This window comes from Sceloporus occidentalis, unplaced genomic scaffold (assembly GCF_023333645.1).
Source record: "Sceloporus occidentalis isolate IW3139 unplaced genomic scaffold, rSceOcc1.0.p SCAF_14, whole genome shotgun sequence".
NCBI classification, from domain to species: domain Eukaryota; kingdom Metazoa; phylum Chordata; class Lepidosauria; order Squamata; family Phrynosomatidae; genus Sceloporus; species Sceloporus occidentalis.
Window position 1 is genome coordinate 7,357,401 of NW_028316994.1, and position 17,729 is coordinate 7,375,129.

A 17,729-nucleotide genomic window follows, 5' to 3' on the forward strand; every position below is an offset into this window, starting at 1 on the left:
CAACATTTGATGAAGGAATAATAGTGCCCCTATAGAAAAGGGAGCCATATGTATTTGGTCCTGCATGATGTAATGTGGTCAAGCGAGACAGTGGCTTTGATAGCCTGTATTTGTTTTCTTCCATCCCTATAATGAAATTCATTCTTCATTAGGGACTAGCAGTCCATAAAGTTAAGTTTCCACATGTTTAAGTTTGGTTCTTCTTTCATTGTAGGGTCAAGATTTATCTCCAAGGGGCACCAACATCCCTGCACTTGTTCAGTTACGGATGCTGGATCAGAAAGATCCCAGTACCAAGGTAGTAAAGCATAATGTCTTCAGACATTGGGTAAGTGGGGGACACTTTCCTTTTTTCCAGCTGGCTTGAGTTTCAGTTTAGGGGAAGCAGACTCTATGTAGATAGGACCATGGGCTGAGAGGAAATGTTTTTTAAAAAAAACCTAACTGGCACATTTGCAGTCCTCTTCTGGCATAGCTGTTTGCTCCACTTTGAGAATTACTTAGCCAAAACTTCTGATTGCAGATGAGATGGGGACGATGCAATTGCAAAATTATTCTTAATAGGAGAGGCCATCAGTCTCAAAGGCTTACTCATGTCTCTTTTCTTGCAGCTCTGGTGTGCTGCAGCTTCACTTGGGCCTGAGTATCAAAAATTGCTAGAGGTGGTAAGTATTTATGTTTGATCCTAGTAAGGGGGTCATTTAGCTTTCAGTTTTGCATCGGATAGTAAACACTCCCTGTTATCTAGGGAGTCAAGCAGATGGGCAGAAAAGAGTGGCCTGAAGCTGCTTCTGAAAGCAGGCCGAGACCCTGCTGACGCTGACTGCATTGATTGCTCCCAAAGCAGCCTGCATACGCACACCATGACCACACATGACAGCATCAAACCACACTGCTGGGTATTTTTTTAATTCCCCACCACTACTATCCATGTTGCACCATCACAGAAACACACCACCAGTGACCGCTTGATACCCTGATGCCTTGATGCAGTTCTTTAACCAGCTTCAAAACGGAGTTGAAGACCATCCTGTTCAGGGCAGCATTCCCAGGCATTGCATAATTGTCACTTGCTATTTGATGTTCTTTTGTTGCCTGTTTTATTGAATCATTTCTATATTGCTATGTATTTTATATGTATTATCCTACTAGAGAGGCCCCTTTCCCACCACCACTCCCTTTGTGTCGTGTCTTTTTAGATTGTAAGCCTGAGGGCAGGGAACCGTCCAATTAAAAAGATTGTATGTACAGCGCTGTGTAAATTTACAGCGCTTTATAAATAAAGGTTAATAATAATAATAATAATAATAATAATAATAATAATAATAAATAGATGCCATCCCATTGGATGGCAGCCCCCTTTTGATTGGGCACATAGTCGCACCTGTGGGACCTCCCCCCGACAGGGACAAGTCATTGGAGCAGAGGTATGCCCAATGCACAATCATGCCCCCTTCACCCCATGCCCATCTTGAAGCCATTGGAGATGTCACACTTTTTGTATTGCTGCCCTTACTGCCGGCTCCGTCCTTTTTAAATGCTCACTTGCACCAGTGACTTAGGGGTTAGGGTTAGGGTTAGGATGGAGCATTCATTTCAGACCAGTTTCATGCCGAGATGTTTATTCAGGGTCGAAGGTATGAACTTTCTGGGTTAGAGTGGTCCATTTCTGCTTCTTTTTAGTTAAGCTTTTCCTCCCTTAGAGCAGCCACGGCACAGTTTCCAGCTACTTCAGAAGTATTCATCATCTAAATGCCATGCCCCCAAAATGACTTCTTTTGGTCTGTCTGTTTGAGGCTTATGTTGGCTTTCAGTTTGGAGTGTTTTTACCATCTCGTCTGGATGAATCATATGACCCTCCAGATGTGGCTGGGCAGCAACTCCAAGCATCTTTAGCTAGCATAGCAAGTTGGGAGAAATGCAGGTAGTTGTTGTCCAATAATATGTGGAAGGTCCCTCCAACCTACAGCCCCCTTCATACTTCAGTTATAGCACAATGGTTCTGGTGTAAATGCCGTGACAACATCCTGTGGAATCCTAGGGTTTGTAGTCTGGGAAGGTACCAGAGAGCTCTGGCTTAGATTTCTAAATGCCTCACAAACTACAAATCTCAGGATTCTACAGGATGTTTGCATGTTATTTAAAGTGGAGTTGTAGAGCTATAATTGGATAGTATGAAAGGGCAGTGAATCAGTTTTTTTAATTCTTTCTCTTGTCAGTGTTTTGTTCTTCTCTAATGACAGTTTTCTATTTTATATGGTGGCTTTATTATTGTTATTTTTTATCTTACATTGCTTTGGGTTTTTTGCTTATTTTAATTTTAGTTATCTGATATCTTGGAAGTCCAGCAGTAAAAGTTATTGTCCAGTAAAACTTATTGTCAGGAAGCAAATTTAACTCAGCCCCTTTACACTGGCATGGCATGTGTCAGTTTCCAGATGTTACTGGCTTACATAAATATTTACTCTGCTTACATTATACAGCATGTCATGTGGCACATGGTGAACATGAAGGTGGTAGAGTGATAGTGGAATAAAATACAATATGTTTCCATTTCGTTTATGTGTCTCTCCCATGTAGCCCAATAATAGGTGTGAATATTGGCAGCCCTGGAGATAATTAATAATAAGCACTAAGGTTACAGTTTAAGAATTGCTGCCCAAATGCTTGCTAACCCCTCCTTTTCTCTGACTTATAGGGTAGCCCCCACCAGCGCATCACAGGCAGCTCACAGCTCTGGGTGGCTGCAGGAACCCACTCTGCAAGTGAAGTGACTCTCTTTGATGCCCAGAACTCAAACCAACTCCTGGAACACTTTGTCTTGCCTGGAGTTCACATCTTCTCCATTGCCTGTGTGCCTGGTCAGTACAAGGAAGGACAAGGGAGGTATCTGAGAGGGACAAAATAAAAAAAAATCAGATTTTGTAAGATTTCACTGGGCTTTATCTAGGAAGTACGGAAGAACAGTGTCGACTTCAGAGCTGGATTCTGGCTTTGTGATTTCTTTGCAGTAACCTTTCTTCCTCTGTTGTGGTTAGATCACAGGGAGGAAGGAATCAGTCTGTTTTTTGGTCTGTGTTATTTAAATGGATATTTTATTCCTAACTCTTCCAGGGTCTGGTCCAGTTACTTTGTTAAGGCTGCAGCTGCCAGAGTTTGCATCTGTATCCATCAAAGCTAGTGAATGTGATGGCTGGTGCTGTTGTGGGTGATGGGAGCTGTAGTACAAAGTTTACTTCCTTGTGCTGTTCTGTTCTGCCCAATTTCCACAGTAATCTGCATTTTTTAAAAATGCATGAAGTATATTTACATATGTATTTTTATCAATTTCTTGTAAATATGATCCAGTACATATGATTCCCCTTACATTACAGAAATACAAAATATGAAGGGCCCCTGCTTTCTTTCATGCTTATTTGTCCAGGCAGCTTGGATCACATTGGTCTATTTCAAAATATGAATTGAAACAAATTCCCAGGCATCCCTAAAACAGTATTAGTTAATACACAGAGAGAGGGGGCAGGGAAGAGAGGAGGAATATACTTAATTTTTTTTCAAACAGCAAGTCATGTTTCAGTTATGTTATACAAAGAGCTACTCCTGCCATTGTGTATGATTTTGGTACCTGCATGATGAAGTAGAGGTAGTAGTTGCTATTGTTGTTTTTAAACAAATGTCAGCTCATTTATATTTTCAGAGATCAAAAAGAGAATTCTGGCTCAAATATCACCTTGGCCCTGAACTTAGCAGAACGGCCTTTCTCAGCCTGGTGCAATCCAGGAATATTGGAATATAACTGTTATTGTTTCCCATCCAGCATGGCTGAGAATGACGGGGGTTGTAGTCATATACATTTGAAGGACAATTAACAGTTCCCCATCACTGCTGTAAATGTTCAGATAATTGGCATGTGGCAAATACTGCCCCATCTTACAGTGTCTTTGGTTTACTGAAATAATGTTTACAAAATGTTCTGAGTACTCAGTATTTCATATAGTGCATCCCTGCTCCTAAGTGCTTGTATAATTTTAGAAGTATTCCTGAAAGAGAGATGGCACTGTCTTGCACCAAGTCAAATCACTGGCCTAATTGTTTGGCAGTGACTGCTCTGATTGTCAGCTGCTGTCTACGTTCCCAGGCAAAGGTCTTTCTCGGCCTTGCCACATGGAATCCTTCAAATGGAGATGCCAGAGGTTGAGCCTATAGAAATTTTCCTGTATGTAAACGGTTCCCATTCTGTTCCTGGATCATGACTGCACACCAGGAACAAAGTACACACAAATGGAGCTGATAAATGTGGCAGGGGCACAGAATTGACAACTGAAGGAGAGTACAAAGTTTAGTAATAATGATAACGATAATAGATATCTCTGAGGAAATGACACATATATTTTATGCTGGACTTATTTGTGCAGAATTTGTTACTGGGAAGGGAAAACTGTAACTTAGGAATAAAGCTGGTTCTCTGTTCCTATCCACCCATGCTTATATTAAGTGTTTCTGCCTCCATGATAGAGTTGCCATGAGTCAGGAACGACTTGAAGGCACACAACAGCTGAGCTCAACAAGGCTCCCACATTATCTTACAGAGATCTGTGACAAGGAAGAGAAAAGTGTGGCCTGAAAGTTTCTGCTAGTTTTCCAAATATCTATCTATCTATCTATCTATCTATCTATCTATCTGCTCCCCCTCCCCAAGGTAAATATGAACCCAGAAGTATCGGGAGGAATGGTTTGACACTTGAAGTCTGTTCCTTCTCCCTACTTGTTTCAAGCCCCAAATACCTTATTTTAGAAACCAGAAGTGACCATCCAGTGACTTCCTGAATTTCAAATAGACCTTTGCTTACTTCAAACAAGCCAGTGTCATGAGTGTGAGGAGAATAACGTTTAAACAGCAGGTTGCTGGAAGCACTGTTTGCCATTTTGGGATAGGCTTCCCTCCCTCTGGAATGGGGTAGTGGTGGTGGGAGGGGTGTAGCTTGCCAAGTTCTGGAGGAGGGTGAAAAAGGCACCCAGGGAAATTGCCTGTCCCTGATTTATAAAAAGATAGTGCTATCCTTCAGGAAAGTTCTTAGACACAGGTGACGAGCTGTTTTTTCTTTTTCCTTTTAATTGTATCTTGTTTTACTGCTGTAATCTGCTTGCATTCCTCAAGATTAAGTGGAATATAAATTAAACTTTGTCCCATCTCCCTTGCTGCCTCATATCTGCAAGGTCCTGCCTCCCATACCTACCTCAAAACTCACCATTATCATTATCTCTTTAAGTTCCCCCTCACCCTGTAAGGCAAAAAAGCCTCCTCATCCTCTGTTGAAAACACCCTCCTGTAACTATCAGCCAGTGTCCAACAATCTGTTTTTAGGCAAGGTTATAGAATGTATGGTTTCCTCCCAGCTGCAGAGATTCCTATACCAAATTAATTTGGTATAGAGAGCTGCAACCTGAGTGCTAAGTGGTTACAGGAATCACACAATTCCCCTTTTCCAGTAGCTCCATTGGCTGCCAGTCTACTTCTAGTACAATTTAAAATGCTGATAAAGCTCAACATAACTTAGACCCAAAATATTTGACAGAGCACATCTTTTTTTATAAGTCTGCCTGTCTCTGGAGATCCACAGGATAGGCTTTCTTTCAGTTCCACCACATTCACAGGTATGGTTTGTGGGAAGATGGCAGCCTCTAGAATTCCCTCCCTAGGGAAACTAGGATAGCCTTCTCCTTGCTTTCCTTCTCTTGGCAAGCGAAGACTTTTTTTAAAAAATTCACTCAGGCTTTTAGAACTGAGGGCTTTTGGGAAAGGGGTGTAAGAGTGCTGTATTGTTTTAAATTGTACTGTTTTAACCATTTCTTAAATCTGCAAAGTGTTATGTTTTATATCATTTCAGTATGGTTATAATTTAATTCTATTTTAATTTTGCCTTTTTGTTTGTAATCTTTTTAATTTGTAAACTATTTTAAGCCCCAGTCTTGGGGGGAAAGGTCGAGTGGTGGTGGTGGTGATGGTGATGATGATTCACCCTCTGAATTCTTGTTCCCAACTGTAACCCAGCTTCAGGTATTTGAGATAACTTTTGCCAGTTTTCCTTACTGTCTGCTTTAGGTTGTAAGCTGTTTGGGAACAGAGCTCTGTGTGTTACTCTGTAGGGAACCAGCTTGGTATTCTAACTACTTTAAAGATTATTTAGTTTTTTACACTAGGAGAGCTGGAGTGATCAGTACCGCTAGAGAAAGCTTGTAAGATTTCAAGGCAGTCTCTCCATTTGCTATTGTGCTCCCTGACAAAATTGTTTCCTCTTCTCTGTGGCTGCCCTTCCCAGGCCTTAACATCCCTGACAGTGAGAGCCCAGAGGTAGAGCCAGAGATTCTTGAAGATCCTCTGGCGCCCGGATCTGACAGCGAGGATGAAACACGGGAGATGGAGGCAGTTGGCACAGAACCCACCATCTGGTTTGGAACCCAGGAGGGATGGTAATTGTGACCCGTAGTGTAGGGTGGGGAAGAAACAAGAGTGGGGAAAGGTTTTTGGTGCAGGATTCTCCACCGTCCATGGAATTTTCTGAAAGTCTCTAGGCAGACTCAGCCTTTTCCTGTTCTTCTGAACTCCACCAAAAAGTACCATATGAGTGTGTGTGGCAAGCTATCTTTCTCAGTTGTCGCTGTGGCCAGCCATTGTCCCAGCGCTACTGTATTTATTGATGGGTAATTTTGTCAAATTCAGTTTTGCTCAGATTCTCACTTGACCATATCTAAGCCCATTCTGCATCAGATTGTGGTTATCTTTTGGGCGGTGGGCGATGGGTGCAGACGATATCCAGGTGATAATTCCTGCAAATATAATTCCTTCATGTTTCCGTTTACATTTTTCAAGCCCACCTTCTTTATATGTTGCTGTTACGTGTCTTCAAGTTTATCTCATGGTGACATGAGTTTTCTTGACAAGAGTTATTCTGAGGAGGTTTGACATTGTCTTCCTCTAGGGCTGGGAGAGAGTGATTTGCCCAAGGTCTCACAACAGGTTTCCATGGCTGAGTGGGGATTTGAATCCTGTAGTCTCCAGCAGTCTTAATCCAACATTCAAAGCACTAGCTCTCTTTGTATGTTTTTTTTTAAACTGCTCATTTTGGGGCATGCCACTTCAGATGTTTAAATTTTACAAGCAATTTCCCAGGTAATTTTTGTATACACACAAACACACACACACTACACATTGCTATTTTGTGTGGTATGGTGGTGGTTTGTGTATGCATTTGAGGAAGTGCAGATTGTGAATTGCATCACATGCTTTAGAGATGCATGGATTTTGCAGGCAAACTGTGTTCCAGGTAGTGTTTTGGTTCAGGAAGGACAAATTTCCAACACTGAGTCAAACAAAGTATAGCTTTAAAAATCATTATAATAAAAAAGAGTTAAATAACAATAAAAGAAACTATCCCATTAAAAAGTGCTAAAATAAAACATTTAAAAATAATGCTTTGAATAAAAGTACAGCAGTCCCCCATTTTAACAAATCTTTCTCTGACAACCAGTTTATTAGTCAACAACAAAAGAAAAAGGTCTGTGCTTGCCAATAGAAAAAGAACAGAATGAGGACCAAATAAACCTCCTCTGAGAGGCAATGCCACAGCCTGGGAGAAGCCACTAAGAAGGCCTTTTCCCGTGTCATTGCCAAATATGCCTGTAATAGTGGTGGGAAGAAGAAAAGGCCTTCCCTGGGGATGTTAAAATGAAGCCATGCTCACTGAACAAATCTTTTGCTCATCCCAGTCATAGTGGGAATCCCATGATAGACCACCATGTGTGTTTTTACTGAGTCTGCCCAGTGTCAGCCAAAAATTCCAGTTGCCAAAAAAAGGAGCAGTAGAGGCAGGACAGGGGTTGGAGCTGTGATAGGGCTGGGCACAAGGGCTCAGGTATTTGCTCTGTCGGAAGTTCCCTACTCTCACTTTTCTTCTCTCCCAGTATCTATATTCACTCTGCAAAGGCTGACTGCCGACGCTGCCGGGGACGAGTGCAACTGAAGGATGCTGTCCATTGTATTGTGTGAGTATGCAGCCTTTCAACGTTCTCTTAAAAGGCTGGGGAGCCTGATGTGTACCCTTTGTGGGAGTTGCACTCTTTGCCAGTCTGGTGCTCTTTGACATTTCCCTTGTCTTACATCTGATGTCTTTATTTCAGCCATACCCAGGGCCGTGTAGTAGCTGCATTAGGGGACGGATCTCTGGCTGTTTTTCACAGGAACCCGGGTAAGCCCTGCTCCTATCCTTCCTTCCCTTCTCTGGTTTGGCTCATCTCTGCTCTGTCAGTCTAGCTTATTCAATTTCCTGTCTTCCCTCAGTCCGGAATTGGGATTTGCGTACCCCACGCCTGGTCGACTTGGGAAGGCCACGGCGCTCCATCCGTTGTGTCCTTCCTGTGCTGGACCGGCTGTGGTGTGGATATGGAAACCGGGTCTATGTGCTAGATCCTCGTACAGCTCGCATCCAGGTGAGTGTCCAAAGTTTGAGCAGTTTTGGGAAACTTTGAAATCCAGTGTGGCAAACTGAAATGGTACAAATGACTGATTTGAGATGACTAGGGATCTGTTAGGACAGCATGGGGAAACATATGGTCCTGTAGGTGTTGTTGGACTGCAACTCCCATCAGCCATAGCTACAATGCCAAATGATGAGGGATCATGGGAGTTGTTGTCCAACAATATCTACAGGGCCATGTGTTCCTCACCCCTTTATTAGGATCTGGCCAGCATACTGGATGTTGGAACAAGATGGCAGGGGTGTGTGGATTGGTGAAATAATGCTAGCCATTCAGAGTAAAATGTGTGGATCTCAAGGGGCAGTAATATAGCTCACAGTAATATACTGTGAGGAGTAGAAGTTTCAAACCTTCAGAAAGGCATTAGCTTACTAGCCCAGGTGAAAAAGATTCAACCCACACCAGCTCCAGCTGGGACTGAGGAAGACCTGCTTGAAACCCTGAAGATGTGCTGCCAATCATTGAATAACCCTAAGCTGAGTGGATCAATTATATGACTTGGTAGAAGACAGCTTCTAGTGTTCCTATATAGTCTGGAGTGCTACTTGTGCATGAGCAGAATCATAACAGAATTTCCTGGGTGGGTCTCTTGGGATCATTTCTAGAGAGAGCGCTATGAGATCAACTGTGACTCTTGAGCAAGAAACAAGAGTTCAACAATTGGCTTTAGTTGGGACAACTCAGAAGATTATTATAATTCAATACCTAGATTTGGAGGATCAGGGAAGATGTGTGGATCTCCATGTGTGGTTCTCTTAGACTGCAGCTCCCATCATTCTTCAGTTTTGGTTATGCTGGTTGCAGGGCTGATTGGAGCTGCAGTCCAAAAAATCCAGGAAGATAATTCATTCTCTGCTGTATGAAATTGTGCATTTGTTTGTGTGTGGGAAGGAGAGGGGAAGGTTTGACTCTAGCTGTCCTTTGCAACCTCCTGTTTTCCTTTCTCCCAGCGGTACTTTGAGGTGACCTCACACCCAGAAAGCCAAGTGCGACACATGGTGGCAGCCAGTAGTGGCGTCTGGGTCTCAGTTCGGTTGGATTCCACTCTGCGCCTCTTGCATGCGGAGACTGGGCAGCCATTACAGGAAGTGGAGCTGGGCTCCTTCATCACCCGTATGCTTGGTGAGTGGCCAGGAGTTGGAAGCTTTGGACCTTTTACTGAGGCCATGGGGTGCATGCTTGAGGTGCAGAAAGGAGGGTGGGCAGGGCAGAATATGTGCCACTTTACCTATGGGAAGGAGTGGGCAAGGTAAGATGTTGGCCACAAGCAATTATGAATAAAGGAGAATAGAGATACAGGATATCAGAAAGAATACCCAGGACTTGAAGTTGTATTAGCTACAAAGTGCTCCCTATCTCATAATTCTCCCAAACTGAGGTGAACATTTTGCGCTACTTTCATGCCACAAATCCTGGGTTTTGTGCCACCACAGACAAGCATGTGCCGAAACTTAGGCGTGTTACAGACAGCCCTAAAGCGGGTGGTCTGCCGCCGCCGTCATTAGCTGCGCCGAGAAGCCCCAGTGGCCAAACCGCGAGGCTTCCCGGCGCAGCTAAAAAGAAGTGCCGAAATGGCGCTTCTTCTTCGGACCCGGAAGTGGCGCCGCGAGACGTAAGTCACGCACTCGCGGCGTCACTTCCGCCACGCGACGTCCAGATGCTGTGTGTCCGAGACGTCAAAATGGCGCCCCCCGTGTGGATGGGGGCCGCCATTTAGTACGTGCTCCGCGCGTACTAGGGTCAGGGGCCATGAGGAAGGTAAAACCCTTCCTAACCCTAGCACGCCCCTTTCTAACCCTAGTATGCACGTTTGTAATGCGCCATAGTATGTGGGTTAGCTAAACATTTCTTTAAGGGCAGTGAGGTTTGTATAAGGCTTTCCAACAACAGAAACATGAGATATTCCTTCATCAATCCTATAACTGTTTTTTGTGAGTCAGTAAGTCACACTGTCTCAGTCTCAGAGGATGGCAATGATAAACCCCCTCTGAAGAAACTTGCCAAGAAAACCTCATGATAGGTTCACCTTAGGATTACCACTGTTGGAAACGACTTGAAGTTACGCAACAACAAAACCAAGACACGACTTCCTGGACATAAATAGTAGTTGACAATCATCTCTGGTTTAGAGCTTAGTAAAAGGGCTTAGGATCCTTTTGGATGACCATTCCCAGAATTTTCCACCCAACATAAAGTTTGTTCTTGGTCTTCTTTCCTTCTCTCCATTTTCCTTTCCCACCATCCTCTCCTTTCCAGGACCTAGCAGCCTTAGTTTAGCCTTGAACATCTCAGCACTTGGCGCTTTTGGGAAACGGCTGTGGGTTGGCACATCTGGTGGCACCATCATCTCTCTGCCCTTCACCTCAGGTGAGCCTATCTGTGTAACTGTGGGTGCAGAAGTACACAGTGCTTCCCCCTGCTGGCTAATTGTGAGAATTTCCTCTTGGTTCTCTGTTTTCCCAGAGTTTGCTGGAAGCTCAGATCCTTCCTCCACTACTAGTATCCCATACTGTGCCATGGAGCAAGCACAGATCAGCTACCACGGGCACCGTGATGCTGTCCGCTTCTTTGTCTCAGTCCCAGGTAACCTTCGTGGAAATCTGGATTCTCCTCCTTGATTCATTGGAAGAAGAATGGAGTTGTAAACATATGGGAGGAACTTAGATCCAGGAATCCTAAATTGTTGGCTTTATTACACACACACACACACACACACACACACACACACACAAGCCATCAGTTTGTTGAGTGCTCTAAAATGTAACACAGCTGATCTCTTTTCCAAGAAGCTTAAAGTCTGAAATTTGCCATAGGAGGAAAACAAGGGAAGGGAGGCAGATGGAGTAAAGAAGGAAGCAGTACACAGTTGTTCAACATACATGTGCTTAGGTTTAGCTGTATAGCAGGGGAGAACATGTGACTCACCAGATATTGTTAGACATTAGGCTATGTCAGCCTTAGCCAAAACAGTCAATGTTGAGGGAAGAGAGGAGAGGCAGACTTAATGATATCTGTGGAGCCAGTACTGGAAATCATCCCAATTCTATAGAAGGATTCTATAGAAGGTCCAGTACAGACGGGCACTTTACGGCGTGCCCATGACGTGCTAGGGTTGCTCGGGGGCGGGGTGTGCACACACCCCACAACCCAAACACGTCATGGGTGCACCGCAGCTATGCGGCACCATCCAGATGGTGCATGCAGCGATGACGTGCAAGCAGTGCAGCGTCCAAACAAGGCTGCGCTGCTGGCACGTCATCGCATGGTGCAAGTACGCCGCAAAAAAAGAGCCACTTCCATGCGCTCCTTTCTTTCTCCTCAGCAGCATTGCACAATTTGGTTGCTGCGCGCTGCTGCAAAGCAAAGCGAGGTGCCTCCCCAGCGTCTCTTTTTGGCGCGCTGTACCTCACCAAAGTTGAGTTAAAGTGGGTCATGGAGATACTGGGGGAGGAGGTGTGAGCAAAGCTTTAGTAGAGATTTTCAGAAGGACTTGAATGGGGAATTAATATTATGGGAGATAATTGTGAGGTAATTGCAGACATCAAGAGTAGCAAGGAGAAGGGGCAAAGTACTCTGGGTAGCAATCCTGCTCCCTCTTGTGATCTGTTGATATGAATGGTACTTCAGTATCCCTTTTCAAATGCAGTCTTCTGCAGTTGTAGGCACGTTACAGATCGCTGAGAAGCAGCGGTCTGGCTCTGCCTCCACTTGCAGCGTCCGGGAACCGCAGCCTTTAAACGGCGCGGCTCCTGGACGCTGCAGAGAAGGAGCGTGGAAATCATGCTCCTTCTCAGGCCCCAGAAGAGGCGCCGCAAGTGCCAAAGGGCGCACTCGCGATGTCACTTCTGGTGCGCCACGTGCGGGCGCAGAGCGTCCGCTACGTCAAAATGGCGGTGCCCGTATGAACAGGGCACCGCCATTTTGTACGGACTGAGTCTGTGATAGAGTAAGGGCCGTCTAGAAGAGACGCCCCTTTTTCAAACTTAGATGTCCTCAGGACGTCCCTAATGGCGGTTTGTAACCCGCCGTAGTTTCCTTTGAGGAGGACAGATGTGGAAGAAGTGGAAGGATTTCTGTTGACTGAATTAGGGCCCTTTCACACAACTGTAGTACTATGATACCACTTTAGCTGTCATAGCAACATCCATTCAAATCTTGGGGTTTGCAGTTTGGTCAGGCATTTGGGCTCTCTCATTGAAAATTATAAACAGCAAACCCCAGGATTCCATAGTTTGTTACCCAGCATTTTAAGTGGAATCATGGGATATAGTCTGCAATGCAGGAATTGGATGTTTAAGAGGAGGGAAGTGAAGTTTTCAGTGATGGAAACTAGACAAGTGAGGGAAGTGTAAGGAAGAAAGCCTAGTCTAAGGAGACTTAGGATATGGCCTAGGTGAAAATACAGAGTTTCATCATGTCAAAGAAGAAAGGCTGAAAACAGACTAACTCTTAGAAGGAAGCAGTTCTAATTTATTATATCAGGAAGCAGGGTTAAAATACATATAATAAAATTTGTTTAAAATCAGTAAAACAGGTAAGGACTAGAAAAATTGAGGAATTTCACATTTAGCTTTTCAATGGCAAAGTACATAAAATACTTCCAGTACATAAAATTAATAATAATAATAATTTGTTTTATTTATATACCGCTATTCCAAAGATCATAGCGGTGAACAGCAAGTAAGCTAATTAGCAAGTAAGCTAATTTGCCCCCAACAGTCTGGGTACTCATTTTAGCTCCCTCCTCGGAAGGATGCAAGCCTGAGTCGAGCTTGGGCCCTTTTGCTGGTCTTGAACTCGCAACCTTGTGGTTTTGAGTGAATGGCTGCAGTACAGGCATTTAACCACTGCGTCGCCAGGGCTCCATAAAATGCCACTAATTAAAATATTTGAGATAATAAAAATATCCTGGCTTGACACCCCCATTCCATTTTAGGCTCTCCTAAATAGGACCTAAAAGATAACCAAGGGCCTGAACAGACAGGCCAAAATAAAGCTGCTTCCAGTCACTTTGGAGGTATGCTGTTTAAATAATACACACATCTTAAGAGGCTAGAAACTGCACCAAAGCTGCGCTCTAGTCCTTAGGACTGGAACGTGGCTTTGGCGTGGCTTCCGGCCTCTTAGAACGCATGCAGCATTTAAACAGCATGCCTCCAAAATGACCTGAAGCGGCTTTATTTTGGCGTGTCTGTTCGGGCCCTGAGTCTGTATCAGCCACATTTATTTGGGGAAGAAGTTCCACAGCTTGAATGCCACAGGTAGAAAAGCCCTTTGCTTTGTTGGCATTTGATCTGTGATGGTGGTGGCACTTTAAAAAGGACTTGGATGGATAGTTTTATGTCAGGGATGATGGGAGTTGTAGCTCTTCACCTCTGGCTCGAACTCACCACCTTGTTACGCACCGGCACTGACCAGTTTTGGCCAGTGGTTAAAGCTTTGCTTCAAAAGCAGCAGAGTTACAGAGAATAGGCTGAAGACCCTGACAAACTCTCCAAGCCTTCTCACTCTTGCTTCCACAGAAGTCTTCCCACTTCTTCAGGATCCAGCTGACTCTTGTATCTTCACTCAAGACACCAGACAACTCAGTAGTCTTATATAAAAGATCTACTTTATTCTACTATATACAGCTCCTAAAACTATCCAACACAACTCCAATACAACAATACTCCTCACTCCTACTATCCACTGCTACTACCCACAAAATACATTAGGATTCATAGCCATTATTATAGTCCTTGGATCATACCACCCACTCTTGTCAGTATCCACCCAGTGGGCGTGTACATCCACTTTCATTGGTTCTCTTGTTTCTACCCAGAATTAATGATTTCATCATCTCAGCCTTGACCACTTAACAATTCTCAGGTGTGTTCAATTATCCACTTTACATTTCTGTCCTTGGCATTTAGGACTTGCTAATTGTATTACCTTTTACACCTGTGTGGCTCTTAATTGCTTCTGCTGAGTCACCCTGACTCTCACATACAAGTTTTATTTCATTCATTGTATATCCCATGTTGCTTTTTCCTTAACATTTTAATGTTCAGGCAGGTAGATGTAGAAGCTTGACACAGTTGGACTATAACTGCCATCAGTTCTAGCCTTGTGAGGTATTTTGTGAGTTGCAGTCAAAATAATGTCTGTCAGGTTGCCAAAGGAGAAGGGACTTGGCTTTGAAGATAAAATCCAACCCCTTGAATTGAACTCATAACCAAACCAGTACCCAGATTTCTCAAAACAGATGATAGAAAATACCAGCTAAAATCTTAATGTTGTGATTGAGTTGTAGCTTCCAGACCATCTTTGAGGACACGTCTATTATGGTAGACTGGAAAACTTGCATCTAATCACTGAATGAAAGCCAAGATTCTGTGACTGGGGAATTTTGGAATACATACAGTTATGCTGGGGGTGGGGGTGATTGGTTATATATAAAAGTTAAGCTGTGACTGGTCTTTTGCTGTCTGCAGGGTGTGTGAATCCTTCCTCTTCTGAAAGTGCTCAAGAATTGCACAGCCAAGAGAAGCCGAGCAGATGCTGCAGCTTGGTACTAAGCGGCGGAGAGGGGTATATAAATCTCCGGATAGGTAAGGACATTGCTTTACAACAGAGCTAACCAGCCATAAAGGGCCTTGGTGCCCCCATGTGGTCTCTTTTAGGGGCCCAAAATTTGGCCTGATTTTTTTTTAATACATAAAATTGGGAGTGATCTGGGGACTTCAGGGGCTGCAAAAGGGGGTTGTAAAGCTGCATGCAGCCTGCAGCCTGCCCTTTCCTTGGCCCTGTTTTGCAGGTCTGTGTGGCGAGGGAGTTTGTGATATTCCACTTGGTTATCTTAGCAGAGGGGTGGGCAATTTTAGTGTGTTCATGGGCCAGTTTTCTGTCCCTGGGATCATCTGAAGGGCTACATGAGGTCCCAATAATGAAATGACATAAAATAAAAGCCCTAAATGGCCAGAAATCTATTTCTGGTTTTGAAAAACCTGTGTTTTCAGAAGGTGAATTGCAATTTCTGGAGGCTTCCAAAGAAATGCAATTGACTCTTTGACAAAGCAGAAAAGGGCTCATTTGGGGGAGTCAAGGGCCACAAAAATTGCCTTGGAGGCCTCATGAAGCCTCAGTGCTGCCTTTTGCCCATTCATGTCCTACTGCCAAAGATAATGTCTTCTCCGACCTCATGTGTACACAATATTGCTGTGTGACCCATAGGAGATGACACAGATGAGCGCTATGGCGACTTGCTTTTCCCGAACCCACGCCTCCGTCGAGCTGAGCGAAGCCACCTGATCGTCTGGCAGGTGCAGGCCTGAGGTAGCCTCAGTGGTGACGATGGACACAACTACTGATGGTGTGGCTTCAGTTCCCCCTCAGAAGGAATGGCATGTTTGCCCTACATCTTTCCCTCACTGTCACTTACCCTCTTTCCCCTCAACTTGGTTACGGGATCTGCAGGGTTTGAAGAATGACTACTTAAAACATGCACAGACCAGTGAAGTGGAGAAAAGCCATCTGGACACTAGGATTGTTTTGTAAACCGGGAATCTGCAGCTGGTTGTTTTTTTGGTTTTTTAAAAATTCCCCCTTTTAAAAAAAATCTCCACTTTCCATTGCTTTTAAACAGGATACAGCTGTGTAATAAATACCTCTGCTCTCCTTTGGACTGTCCTTCCCATTTCCAATCCTGCTGCATTTCCTCACTCCTCCCTTTATTGCACACTAGTAGCAGTTTACCCCTTACTGGATAGGTGGGTGGGAGCCACAATTCAGAATGCCTAGGGCTTTTTAAAAGGGCTATTGTACCAGTTGGAAATGACAAAATGGAGTGTTCCAGTGATTTGGATTACAAGAGACCAAGAACTAGGGCTTCTGGACAATTCTGGAAGAAGAGGCATGCCCTAAGTTGATTGAAATGACGACCTTCACCTGGCCTTCTGCCTTCTACTTTTGAGCATGTTTTTCCCCGATGTATTTCTGATTCTGTGGGTTGGAACCTGGGGACAAGACCTGGAGGATCTGGAAGTAACGGGCATGGACTTGGCAGTGCCTGTCAACATAAGCTGTAGCACTACTCAGAGTAACCTCAAGGGGAGCCCTTTTGTCTCTTCATTGCTCTAGAAACTGAACAGGGATTGGTTGCTTCCTGAAGCTTTTGAGTAAACCTGATCCTGCCTGAAGCACCGGAATGACGCCAAGGTCAACACACTGTGCTGTTAAGTTTCTCAGGGTTGCTGTTTGTTGTTTGTCTTGTTTCAGCAGGGTAATTAGGGCCTCTGGCAACATCTCAGGATCTCTTTCTGTCAGACGGTTTCTCAATAAAGCTTGACATTTATTTATTTAGGCCATCCTCTTGTTTGCACTGAATGTGGATACAGGTGCTTTCTCCGAAGCAGCAAATAAACAGGTCAGAAAGTAGGGCACTAACACCTCCTGTGAGTTTTTAGAGTTGTTCTAATAGGCACGAGTCAAATCAGAATCTTGCAATGCAGCTTTGGCAGTTCCAGAGAAAAGGAGGGTGGCTTCTTTTGGAATTGGGGTGGGAAGTATGTTGAACCCCTTGTGAAGGCCTCACTAATAGGTGGAAATGAATTAACTGAGACTCTTATACTTTGGACCTATCATGAGACAGCATTAGAAGAGATGATCATGCTCAGCAGAGTGGAAGGCAAGAGGAAGACTATTACAGGTGGATGGACTCAGTGAAGGAACCCACAGCCCTGAATTTGCAAGATCTTAACAGGGCTGTCAGTCACAGGAGGTTGTGTAGTCTCATTAATAGGCTCACCATATGGTGAAGCCAATTTGATGGTGATTAACTACTACAGTAAGTGCCAGCATGACATAGTGGTTTGATTGTTGGACTACAGCTCTGGAGAACAGAGATTGATTCCCAGCTTGGTCATAAAACCCACTGGTGACCTTGGGCCAGTCCCATGCTCTCAGCCTCAGGAAGGCAATGGCAAACCTTTAAACAAATCTTGTCAAACCCCCCCCCCCCATGATAGGTTCACTTTAGGGTCTCCATAAGTTGGAAATGACTTGAAGGCACACAACAACAAGTAGGAGTGAATAGGGTGGTGATGTGTTGTGTCAGGACATAAGCATGCATACATACACCCATTCATGCAAACATTCACTATGCCAGCAACACATATTCTTTCTCACATCCCTTATTATTATTATTAACCTTTATT

At 44.1% G+C, this 17,729-nt stretch overlaps 1 protein-coding gene across 3 annotated transcripts in view; it reads left to right on the forward strand.

Annotated features, from left to right (window-relative positions):
* The window catches only part of LOC149303719 (C-Jun-amino-terminal kinase-interacting protein 3-like), a 36,642-nt gene extending 19,767 nt beyond the window's left edge, over positions 1–16,875 (forward strand). For all 3 annotated transcript variants that reach the window (XM_089481314.1, XM_089481315.1, XM_089481316.1), the window contains 12 exons: positions 215–298; positions 612–665; positions 2,699–2,861; positions 6,321–6,471; positions 7,963–8,043; positions 8,179–8,246; positions 8,339–8,487; positions 9,486–9,657; positions 10,792–10,902; positions 10,999–11,118; positions 15,009–15,125; positions 15,748–16,875. In XM_089481314.1, coding sequence (XP_089337440.1) covers positions 215–298; positions 612–665; positions 2,699–2,861; positions 6,321–6,471; positions 7,963–8,043; positions 8,179–8,246; positions 8,339–8,487; positions 9,486–9,657; positions 10,792–10,902; positions 10,999–11,118; positions 15,009–15,125; positions 15,748–15,848 — 1,371 coding nt within the window. In that variant the 3' untranslated portion in view covers positions 15,849–16,875. The remainder of the gene's footprint in view (positions 1–214; positions 299–611; positions 666–2,698; positions 2,862–6,320; positions 6,472–7,962; positions 8,044–8,178; positions 8,247–8,338; positions 8,488–9,485; positions 9,658–10,791; positions 10,903–10,998; positions 11,119–15,008; positions 15,126–15,747) is intronic.
* Positions 16,876–17,729: the final 854 nt, after the last annotated feature.